Source organism: Myotis brandtii, unplaced genomic scaffold (genome assembly GCF_000412655.1).
Source record: "Myotis brandtii unplaced genomic scaffold, ASM41265v1 scaffold244, whole genome shotgun sequence".
NCBI classification, from domain to species: domain Eukaryota; kingdom Metazoa; phylum Chordata; class Mammalia; order Chiroptera; family Vespertilionidae; genus Myotis; species Myotis brandtii.
In genome coordinates, this window is record NW_005359225.1 from 3,763,487 (window position 1) to 3,775,317 (window position 11,831).

The following is an 11,831-nucleotide window of genomic DNA, read 5'->3' on the forward strand; positions in this document are numbered from 1 at the left end:
GTCGGGGGTGACCAGGCTGGTGGTTATTGGGGCAGGGGACACAGACCACCTCCTGGCCAGTGAGTCCCTGGCTTCTTCCCAAGTTGGTCCTAAACTTGTTCTCACAGGCAGGCCACACCTGTGCTGCATCTCCCTGCAGGCACAGGGGCTGCCCTGGACTCACCGCTGAGGGGCTGGGTAGTGGCCATCAGCACCTGGACAAAGGTGTGTCCTACAGAAGCACAGGGAAGCCAGGGATGATGAAGGCTGACATCTGTGTGCTCACTTACGTGGCTGGTGCCGCACGTGATGCCTGGTAACTCAGAATCCTCACAACATGATGGGAAGTGAGTCCTGTTGTTAGGCCTGTCCTCGGGAGGGACGGCTCGGGGGTAAGTACCCTGACCAAGGTGACAGCTGGGGAGGGCAGAGGTGAACTCACCGTAGTCGGCTCCACATTCCAGGCACCACCCCAGAGGAGGCGATGCCTGACTTGCTTAAAGGGCCAGTCTGTCAGGTGGGAAACCAAGGAAGGTACGTGGTCACCATCCAAATGTTCATCAAGTGCTGGCAGTTTTGCATCCTAAACATCTCACTCTTGTCTCCCCTCTGGACAAAGCCACTACCCCAGTCCAGGTCGGGGCTTCTCTTCCTGGTCATTGTGGCCACCATTTCCTTCCAGGGCCTGGCCCCCCACAAATCTATGCTCTCCTAGCCTCCAAGCACTCAACCTCTTCCACTGGAGAGAAAACAGGCCCAGGTTGGCTAACTGACCTGGCTCACACTGGGCTGTAATTACAACCCAGACCCCTCTTCAGCCTTTTCCACAGCCTCACTCTGCCGCCATCACACCATCCCCAGCTTCCCCTCCTGTGCTCACCTGGTGAGCAGCTCAGGTGTGGGAGGGGAGGGCACCTCTGCCCACAGCCAGTGCCAGGCTGTCACAGCAGCTCTCCAGGGCAGGAAGGGGATTTTCCCCAGGAACTTGGCTCCAGGTCCCAGTGGCAGGGCTGAGGGCCCAGAGCAGGCAGGGAGGCAGAGAACGGCCCAGCACCCACATTCTGACCCCACCCTGTCCTCCAGGTCCCATCCCTGCCAGTGGCCTGAGCCAGCCTGGAGCTCAACAGCTGGCAAGGCCATCAGGACTTAGAGGGGACAAGCCAGGAGAGCTTCCAGGGGTGAGGGCGAGGATGGGGTGCTGCCTCTATTTGGGAACGGAAGAGCAAGGACTTTCTCATAGGGGAGTTATACAGTGGGGCCTTGACTTACGAGTGTCCCGACTAACGAGTTTTTTGAGATACCAGCTGTCTCTCAGCCGATTTTTTGCATTGAGTTGATAGAGTAATTTGAGTTAACAAGCTCCTTAACAGCTCGGTCTCAGAACGAATTAAACTAGTAAGTCAAGGCCCCACTGTATTTGCAAGCAAAGAAACTGAGATCATTCAGCCCAGAAAAGACCCTAAATTCTGGGTCTGATACATCTGCGTTTGGGGGAAGGAGCTCCTGGAGGCCAGGAGCATCAGACACACCCCTCCCTTGACCTCAGGTCCTCCTCGCCCCTGGGAGCTGGCCTCAACGTCCCCGAAGGACAGGTAAAGAAACTGGCCCAGCCACACCTCTCTTACCTTCTGGCATGCAGACAATCGGGGGGTCTGGAGGGAAGCAGTGTTTGTTCCCCCAGGTCCTGGCACCAAAGTGGGAGTGTCCCTTTCCTGGCCTGGGGAGCCCTTTCTCAGTCTCCACCCTGGCTGATCCTGGATGTGCCTCACCCCAGGCGAGAGGGCATCTAGAAGGCACAGCCTCACCCTCACCTGGTGGGGCCGAGTCCCAGGTGGAACGGAGTTGGGTGGCTGAAGAGACACTGAAAAGCTAGACCCTGAGATACAGCCAATAGCTGGCAAATAAGGAGGGAACCGTCCTTGGCTGCACGGTGATGCCTGCTAGCCCCCCACAACGGACACCCTGTCCCAGAGTCTGACAGCCTTTGGTGCTCCAGATAGTTCCTCCTGATGTCCAGCCTCCATCTCCTTCCTTCCCTCTCCTAGAGCTTTGTCCCCTGGCTCCTCAGAGGTGCCCTTCCTGTCCTGCCCACTGGGAAGCCCCGAGAGAGAGGAGGTGGGGAGAGCTGGAATCTCAAGGCATGTCCACCAGCCTCCCCTGAAGGGCAGAGCTTTCTCTGAAGCAGCCAGGCCAGGCCCTGCAAGGCTGCTGCCCAGTAGAAAGGCCCACAGGAGTCCCCTCCACACTCCGGGGCCTCTTTCCTGTTAGCTCTCTCCCTGGAGTCTTAAGTCCCTGGCCAACCATAGCCTGGCACAGTCAGGCTGCTGCAGGGAGCTCAGCCCACTCGCCTGGCCCTGCTCTCGCCATGCCCTTGAGATGACGCCAGCCACATCCCTGGTCTACTAACACGGACCCTGAATTCTTCCTGACTCCACAGCAGCAGCACCTGGCCTTATGCCCCACCGTCTCCCATTCCCCTTCCGGGGTACTGCACTTTCCCGCTTTCCTTCCACCTTGCCAGTGCCCTGGAGCAGCCCAGCAGTGCCCTGAGCCCTCTCCCTGGAACATGTCCCCCCACTCCCACCCACCCCGGCCCAGGCTAGTACTGGTAGCAATGCCTACCTGAGTGCTTCCAGATGTTCTCTCCAGATGGCTCAGGACACTCAGGTCTACTGCGCCTCTTTACCCACCCAGCTGTCCTAATCCCTTGACCTACATCCCATCACCAAGCCCTGGCGGTCTGTCCTAGGAATCTATTGGACCCATCTGTTTCTATCACCCACGCAGCCCTGCCTCCACCATCTCTTGCCTGGATGTTGGCAACAGCTTCCTTGTGGAACCTGCGCTCCTGCAGCTCCCCCACCCGCCAAGAACAGGCTGACCGTGCCCTTCCCCCTCCTACATGCTTTAGGAGCTCCTTGGGGTCCGAGAGCCCACATGGCTGCCTTCTGATGCCCACCCCACCCGGTCTCCACACCTGGCAAGATGGTTCTACTTCCAGCCTCTCCAACTCCTCATTCCTGTTGATGGCTGGCCTGCGCATACGCTGTTGCCTCTGTGGCGCATGCTGCCCCTTCCACATTACCCAGCTCCCAGGATGTCTTACCACATCGTCTTCCAGGCTCCACTTCCTCTAGAGCTGTGTGTCCAGTACAGAGCCACTAGCCACAGGTGGCTATCGGAGCCTTTGAAATACACTGGTTCATAAGATGTGGTTTAAGTGTAAAACACCAGCTTTCAAAGCAAAAGTATTAGTGGCTCATTCACAATTTTTATAATGACTGTATATTGAAATGAAAATATTTTAGACGTATACTGGGTTAAATAGAATGCATTATTGATATCATTAAAATTAACCCCACCTTTTTTTTTTTTTTACTTTTTAAAATGTGGCTATTAGAAAAATTTAAATTACATACATGACACACACTATATTTCGCTGGATGGCACTGCCCCAAGGGGCTTCAGTGAGAACCAGAGGGGGTGAGGGGCCTCCCCCGGCCCCACTTCACCGGCTGCCAATGGGAAGGCTCCTCGAGGGGGCATGGCCTGTGCCACACACAGTGCCTGACAGATTCAGGGAATGGACGGACGACCTGGGAAGAGGGAAAAGAAGCTCCTCATGACACAACTCTCCCACCTTTTATTCAACAAATGGATGGGGCTGGAGACGCAAGGACAGGACAACAGCACAGTTTCAATAAATAAGAAATGGGGCAACAGTGGGGCCCGTGCCTGCACAGCCCACATAAATAACCAGGTTGCTGAGCCAGGGTGGAGATGGGCGGGGCAGTTGCCTGCACTTCCCACACTGAGGGACAGACACACCAACACCACAGGGACACAGACCACCTAAGGCAGAGGTGCCTCTCTAGCCTGTCACACACCCTCCCCCAAAGCTCCTGATATCGTGGGGGTGGCTGGGCCCCACCCAGGTCAAGTCTGTCTTATCAATTTGAATAAATAAAAACAGCAGGTCGGAGGCAGGCACATGCATGAAGCCCCTTCTGGAGGCAGAGCCATGGATGGGCAGCCCCATGGGGGCCTTGAAGGCGGAGGCCCTGGAAGCAGCAAAAATGGGGCCAGATAAAGCTACTAGTGGGAGGGGTGGCCAGGAGGTAAGCTCGCACCCACGACACAGCCCAGAGCCCGCAGGGAGCTGGAGAGGCCCTGGGCACTGAGACTTCACAGTCAGAAAAAGGGGGACCCAGAGATGGCCAGGGACTTGCCAGGGATTAGAACCCAGGGATTCAGACTCCCTGCCCGTGGCATGTTGTTGCCCCTCCCCTTCACAGGTCCTGCTGGGAGAGGAGGGGAGGCACATCTGCTCTGGGGCCCTGGACAGAGGCAGGAGGTGGCTAATTACCAAGGGTGGGGCCAGGGGTGCCAAGCAGAGGGCCCCTCCCACCATCACGGCCTGGCCTCCTGGTGGCACAGAGGATCTTACGGGTCCCAGGATCTGACCAGGGCACAGGGTCAGGGGCATCCTGCAGGGAAGGAACTGGGTGGCAGGGACGGGTGGGCTTTCGACTTGCTCCTGTGTACTGCGCCTGCCGCGGCCTCCTCGCTGGGGCAGACACTGCCACCTCTAGCCTTTACCGTTTTGTCTGCTGGGCCATTGCTTCTTGATCCTTGCAGGCCCAGCTGCAGCTCGACCTCCTCCAGGAAGCCTTCGGAACCTCCCAGGACAGGGCTGCAGTGCCCTCAGATGACCAGGTTGCTCTCATTTAGCCGGACCACATAGCGGTTCTCCTGGGGGACAGGAACGAGTGGTCAGAGCTGAGGCTCCAGGAAAGTGGCCCCTGCCCAGGGGTCCCTGCACCTCCACCCCTGCCCCATCTGCAGGCAGGGTAGACACTTCCTCTCTGTGGCCCTCACCTCGGCCTTCTTCTCTGCTGGCGGCTTTGGCCACTTAGTATGGCTTCCACTACTTCCCAGTAGTGCCCGCTGCTCAGTGGGGTGGCCAGCTTGTGGGGAGTCAGTGAAATCACCCACTGAGGGCCCAACCTCCGTGATGGTCTTCACCTCAGAGGCCCATGAATTTGTCCGCTGCTCAGGAATTCGGGCCACGCGGAACCTGTGAAGAGAGGTGGTGCAATCATCCCCCGATTAGAGGAAGAACCCCAACGTAGAGAAGGCAGCAGGTTCATTGGTCAGAGCCTGAGCCCTTCCCACACCCTTTTATCCACAGATGAGCCCCCAACCCTAGTTTGCAGGTAGACAGGCCCTTGGCCTGAGGGGCCCCAGGTGTGACAAGTAGCCAGGATCCTGCCTCAGGGACCCAGGGCTCCATGTGAGAGCATCGCTGAGCAGACCTGACTTCTCCCTGGTCACCCCACTGCCCAGAGGCACCTGAGGCCAGGAAGGGAGGTGGGGCGTCACCAGGCAAGGTATTTGGGGCTCAACCTGGGGCCCTGCTGCCCTCCACTCACACCCTGGCTATCGTCTCTCCCTGACCCTGCTTCGTCTGTGCCCACCTCACCTGCCCACAGACAAGATAGTGATCTCGCCCTGGCGTCCGGCCTTGGCCCCGGCCTTGGGCGCCCTGGCTGGGTTGGGCAGATATCTGGGAGTGGGAGTGGTAGCAGCCGCAGCTTCAGGGGACAGCAGCACCTCGGGCCACTTCTGGTTACAACGGGAGCAGCAGAGGCCAGAGAGCGAGGCCAGGCCCTGCACAGTGTGGAGGTGGTGGTAGTGTGGGCAGATGTACGGCATGCTGGGTCCGGGCGGCAGCCTATGGAGGGCACAGGTGGCAGTGGTCACGAGGGCAGACCAGGACCAGGAGACCACAGGTGGTGAAGGGTATTGGGGTGACAGGAGAGGGAGCATCCCCAGGTGGTGAGTCCCCAGGAAGTGGGCTGATTCGCTGGGTACGGGCTCCCCTTACCACCTGCCCACTCACCTGGGCACAGGCCGGTGGCTGGTTTGTACCAGCTGTTTGCTGTGATACTCCTTCAGCAGCTCCTCCAGGGCCGCTGCGTTCTCTGTGGGCAGCTGAAGTCAGAACCCGGCTCTGGGCCATGAGGGGCACTCCCCCAGGACCCCGTCTCAGTACCAATCCCCTGACCTACCTGCCATCCCCTCCCTGCCTGGGCCACGTGCCTTTTCCTCCCTCCACCCCCCACCTCCCCAATCAGGCAAGAATAGGGGGGAAAAGGGGCAGCACCATCCATCACACAGGTCAGAGAGGGAGGCTGCCTCGCAGGCTCTGAGAGGAGACCCTCCTTTCCTGGGCACAGGGATACTCAGGCCTTCTCCTCACCTTTCTTCTCCGTGATCAGGCGCACCAGGACCCCGATGGTGTCCTCGTTGGCGTCTTCAGCCCCGTAGGCGGGGTTGTTCCCTGGGGTCAGAAGAGGAGGACTGTGATTCTGGGGAAGTGAGGAGGGTGGAACCCCAGACTCTGGAGCTATACCAACATGTGACAGCAGAGGGCGCACCAAGCCTTCCTAGGCGCTGGGCTACAAGCCTGGGTGTTTGCAAACCCGTCCAGGCTGCCGCTCCGAGAAGCCCATTATCACCCTCACTGCTCAGCATCACTGCTCCCTGCACCCAAAGCCCCGGTGCTTAGCAGTGTCAGGCCCATCTGAACTCCACCGTTCCTGCAGAGAGAGTGTGGGTCGGGGCAGCGCTTCTGGGGCCTGCCCTCTCCCTCCTCAGCCAACAACTCCTGCAGACACTGCCAATTCCAGGCCCGTTACCTCCCCGCACACCCTCCTGTCTATAAGCTAACTGAGGGCGCTTGGCCAGCTTAGGGCCCAAGCCTCAAAGGCATGAAAATGGGCCACGTGCTCAATCCTGGGCGAGCAGCAAACAGCTCCTAGGACAGCATTTTGAAAAACCCTAACTTAACTCTGGTGCCGTGTCACATATAGAAATTTTTTGATATTTGCAACCATAGTAAAACAAAGATTTATATTTTTGATATTTACTTTATATATTTAAATGCCATTTAACAAAGAAAAATCAACCCAAAAAATGAGCTCGCGTGTCACCTCTGACACGCGTGTCATAGGTTCGCCATCACTGGCCTAGGACTTGTACTGAACGCAGCCAGCAGTTAAAGTTAGTCCTGAGCTGGGAAAACAAGGGAGTCCCAGGCGAGGTGGCCTGAGTTACCAGGCCTAAAGCTCCGGTCTCCATCCTGCCCCCCCAGACTTTATGGTCAGGAGTTGGGAAGGGCTCTGGCCAGGCCCAGGCAGCCTGAGGCCCTGGCACAGGAGGTGCCATTTCAATCTCAACTTGGCCACAAGGCTCCTATGGACAATGTGTGTGCACATGCCCTCCTGGCCTTCGGGTAGAGTGGGGTGTGGGGAGGAGACAGGGGGCCGAGGGCCCTGGGGTGGGGGTGGGAGAAACACATGTCTCCCTTTGGTCCGGGACTCATAGCTCAAACCACAGCCTGGAAACCCAAGCCTCGTCTGGAGCCCGCCCAGGACAGCTGCCCTTCGGGAGAGGTCAGAGGTCACTTTGAGGATCGAGTAGGCAGTCAGACCCTCGAACCACACACACACTGTAGCCCTGAAGAGTTCAGACCCCTTCAGCCAGGCATAGCTGCATCCAAAGTGGGAATCCCACTACAGCCACTTCACCTGCTCTATCCGTCACCACCTTGAGCCACCTCCTCCTCCCTTCTACCTTGTCAGTGGCACATGCAGCACCTCCAGGAAGCCCTCCTGACTTGCCCTCTGCAGGCCTCTCCCTGTCAGACCCTCCGGGCCAAGCAGGATCCCTCGGGCAGCCCCCAAGCTGAGCTGGGCCGGCCCTTGCCCTCTGGCCTCCCCACCGGGACTCCGAGCCAGCCTCACCGCTGCCTCCACCTCCAGGGCCGGGCCCGACTTCCTTGTTGGCAGTGCAGTGGTAGCCCTTCCGCTTGAGCAGGTTGCACACCAGGATGCCCAGCAGCCCCATGAGGCAGAAGATGGGCACGATGGCGATAACTGCGTACGGGGCCGCCGTCTCCTCGGGGCCGCCTGCCCGCGTGCTGTTCCCAGGCGGCCGAGTCTCCCCGGTGCCTCTGGCCCCTGCTGCCGCCGCCACACCACGCCGGGTCCGCCTCCTCCGCTCTGAGCACCACGGAGGACAGAGGCAGAGAGAATCACACAGTGGGACCAGGGCCCGAGCCAGGGTGTGCATGTATGTGTACGTGGGTGTGCGTGGATGTGTGTGGGCGCTGATGTGTTCAGAGCTGCCCACGCCTTGCCATGTTGGGGAAACAAGGTCCAACTCACCCCCAGCCCCTCCTATTTGGCCATCTGATTAGTCAGCGTGAGCAAGGCCTCTTCAGGCCGCAGGGTGGTCAGAACCTCATCCCCCGCCACCCCTCCTGCTGGGTCAGAGGGATGAGCAGATGGCACCTGTGTGCGTGCCTGGGCACAGGGACACTGGGTCCTGCCTCCCCATGACCTGGTCCATGAGTTAGCTGCCCCGACGGGTAAGAGGAGGTGCGTGTGTGTATGTGTACAAGCATGTGCACTCACATTCATCTGCATGTGTGTTTAAGGGGATGAGGATGGGGGTCAGACAGGTCAGGATGTGAGCCCTCCTGCTGGGTGGCCTCTGCCACTCAGAATGACTTGGGCCAACAGAGAGCCAGTGGAACAACTGACCACGTCCTGCTGGACACCCCCTGACTGTTCACCTTCCCTGTGCTGAGGGAATGAGGACCCTGCTGCCCTAGATGGACACTGTGGGGGTCCCTGGGCTCAAGCTCACCAGACCCCCTCCCACACATACCCTAGGCCCCATCTGCCACTCACCATAACAACCGCGAGGACCCAGAGGTGTCCAGGAGCACGGCTGACAGGGAACACGGGGGACCTCTGAAGGGGCAAACCACCTACGGGGGGGAGACATCACTGAGACCCAGAACTTTCCTCAAAGAGACTGGACTCCTTCCTACTGGACACCCACACTGGTCCTTACCCTCCCATTTCACAGATGGGAGGACTGAGCCCGCTCAGGGGCTGGGCGAGGCTGGGGCCAGGATCCAGAGTCCTGGTCACCTGGCATGAACTCCCACGCCCCACCCCATGGCTCACCCAGGCCGGCAGTCTCCACATAGTGTGTCTTGAGTCACTGTGCCCGCCCGGGCCTCCAGCCTCCCTCGAAGGCTGCAGCGGGAGTGGGACTGGCATGGGCTAGAGCCCCACGAGGCTGAGAAGGTGCCCAGGGGGCAGGACCTGCATAATGTGCCCTGCCCCAGGTCCTGTGGGAGGGAAAGGGTGAGAACGAAGCCAGGAAGCCCATCCCTGGCCCTCAGGAGTCTTCCTAGGACAGGGCGGATGGGCAGGGCGAGCTCACCAGGTTGGGCTCCTCCCCGGGTGGGCACTGCCAAGGGGTCGTTGATGTTGGCATAGCCAGAGGCCAGGGCAGCAGCTGGAAGAACAATGGGCAGGGCACACTGAGCAGAAAGCCCTGGGCCATGGCACCTCTGGGCTGTCTCTCCACCACCCGCTTCCTGATGCCCAGGAGTGGGGACTGAAGACCCCAGGCCTCAGGGATCCTCTCTAACCTCACCCTCACGCGGCAGGTAGAGCCTGCTCGTCCCGGACCTGCCCAGGGAGGGAGAGAGCACATCTGTGCTGGAAATGCTGGAAAGCCCCGGCCGGGCTGCTCAGGACCTCCAGCCTCTGAGTCACACCTCTTCCGTCCTCCAGGACGAGGGGGGATGCTTCCGAATTCCTCTCAAGTTCCGCCCTGCTTCCTGCTGCCTTGCCCCCCAGCACAGCCGGCCTCTGTGCATCATCCCTGGGGCCAACGCTGCAGCTGGCACTTCCTATTCTGGGCCCTTGGCTGAGTCTCCAGCACCACATCCTCCTCCGTGACCTCGCCGTCACCCAGGCCACCCCTGCACCACACAGGGCGGGAACGGCCCAAGAGAAGGGTCCCTACTCCTGTCCCAGCCATTCCATTGGGAGCTCCCTCTGCTTCCCTTTCCAGGTATCAACTGTCTGCCCTGAACCCTGTGCTGTGGGGAGACCCCCTGGTCCTCTGGTTTTGCTTTGGGGGTGGCAGGTGCAGAGTAGAGCCATCCGTCCTGAAGGGCAGAGGGAATGTTACGTAGGAGGCTCTGGGGACCGCCTCAGGCCCAGGCCTGGCTCCCGGCAGCAGGTCAGTGTGGGCCAAGAGGCCGTGCGAGGGTCAGACGGCCTCCCGGGAAGAGCCGAGAACCAAGCGCACCCCAGCACGGGTCCTGAGCAGCCTTTACGCTCCACCTCCTCGCAGGGCCCGGCTCAGGGCTCGGCTCTTCTGCTGTCCCCACCACATCCCATCCCCAACTCACCACAAGGAAGCAGGACAGCGGCCAGTGCGGTGGAGGGCTCAGCTTCATCCTCAGCTTCCTCCTCAGGCCCTGTGGTCCCCCGCCTAGGGCAGACGGAGGGGAGGCTCAGGAAGAGAGCAGCCGGCTTCCAGGACAACTGGAGGGGAGTGTGTGAGGTCTGCTGGGCAGGCAGCGCTCTGGCGAGGCTGGGCCTACACTTACTGCCGCCCCCCTTCAGCCCTCAAGCCTGAGTAGAGCAGGGGGTGTCCTGTCCGGGGCCAGCCTCCCGGGGCAGCACAGATTGGAGGAGGCTTCCCAGGGGGTCGGGCTTCCATAAACAGCCAGGTGCTCTGGGCACGGGCAGGGGGGCCTGGGAGGAAGGAAGCCTGTGACTGCATCCCTGCGGATGGGGGTAAGAGAGCTTGCAACAGCCCGCCCCCTCCTCAGGCTCCTGCCCCCAGAACTCCATGCAGGCCTCGCGCATGCCCCCTCTCCTGCTCGCTGCCTTCGCTCTTGCTGTTCCTGCTCAAAGAGGGCCCTTCCTCCCACCCTTCAAAGCCCAATACCAGGCGACTCTCCCCAGAAGCTTCTCTAGACCACCAATCCCCAAAGCTGGGTTAGGCCCCCAGAGCTCCTGCATGTACCCCCAACTCCATCACAGTCCTGGCCCTCTCGTGTCCACTGTCCACCCCCAGCTGACTTCCCCACAAGGACCTGGGAGAGGTCCTGGGGGTGGTCATGGTGCCCAGCGCTCAGCCTCCCTCCTCCCTTGGGCACCTCCTGTGTGCCAGGCATAGGGAATAATATGAGTCTGAGCGAGACGGACAGTGTCCTGTCCTCAGGGAACTCACACCACAGGGTTGACCAACGGCCTACTGGCTAGATCCCCGTGCAATGGGCACTGGCTGAGAGGCTGAGGTGGCCTCCTCTGAGGGAAGTCTCCGGCCAGTGGGCAGAGTGGGAACAGCAGGACTGGCTCAGATAACAAGAGGGATGGTGGCAAAAGGAGGAAGTTCCCAAGGAGCCCTTCCAGGCTCGGGGGGGGGGGGGGGGGATCGATATTTGTCTGGCCAACGCCGCTGGCCAGGTGGGGCCTCTGAACCCTGAGGGGTGGCGCTGGAGAGCCCAGTCCCTACCCCAGGGCCCCAGCAGGTTGAGGGGACCCTGCCTGGTGCCCCAATCTCCTTGGGAGGCCCCTCAGCCTATGGTGGCCCGGGCTTCCACTTGAAAAAGGAACCGGAGGACACGGATCTGGCCTCACTGAATGGCCTGGCCCAGCACGGACCTCGCAGGCAGGGGCTGGGTCACACCACAGGAGGGGGAGGGGGAGGCGCAGCGGCCACACCAGGGACTCTCCAGGTCGCTGGCAATGGCTCCGGGCCCAAGGCCAGCTCAGGGGAAAACCTGGAACAGAACGTCGGGCCAGAGTAGAGTGAAGGCCGCACCCTGGCAGTCAGCACCCAACAGGTGACAGACACCCCCTGACCTCTCCCTCCGCTTGCCCCGCCCCCTCTCACTCGGTCACAAGTCTTCCTTTCTAGTGTCTGCCCCACAGTGAACCTTCACCCGGGCAGCTCCCGCTCAAGCC

At 60.4% G+C, this 11,831-nt stretch overlaps 1 protein-coding gene across 3 annotated transcripts in view; it reads right to left on the bottom strand.

Annotated features, from left to right (window-relative positions):
- Positions 1 to 3,604: 3,604 nt before the first annotated feature.
- RELT (RELT tumor necrosis factor receptor) overlaps positions 3,605 to 11,831 on the bottom strand; it is an 11,888-nt gene continuing 3,661 nt past the window's right edge. For all 3 annotated transcript variants that reach the window (XM_005867099.2, XM_005867098.2, XM_014540443.1), the window contains exons 2-11: positions 10,265 to 10,347; positions 9,283 to 9,357; positions 9,021 to 9,187; positions 8,739 to 8,818; positions 7,788 to 8,045; positions 6,242 to 6,322; positions 5,882 to 5,963; positions 5,462 to 5,713; positions 4,858 to 5,056; positions 3,605 to 4,731 (exon numbers count right to left, since the gene is read on the bottom strand). In XM_005867099.2, the coding sequence (XP_005867161.1) occupies positions 4,684 to 4,731; positions 4,858 to 5,056; positions 5,462 to 5,713; positions 5,882 to 5,963; positions 6,242 to 6,322; positions 7,788 to 8,045; positions 8,739 to 8,818; positions 9,021 to 9,187; positions 9,283 to 9,357; positions 10,265 to 10,347 (1,325 nt within the window). In that variant the 3' untranslated portion in view covers positions 3,605 to 4,683. The remainder of the gene's footprint in view (positions 4,732 to 4,857; positions 5,057 to 5,461; positions 5,714 to 5,881; positions 5,964 to 6,241; positions 6,323 to 7,787; positions 8,046 to 8,738; positions 8,819 to 9,020; positions 9,188 to 9,282; positions 9,358 to 10,264; positions 10,348 to 11,831) is intronic.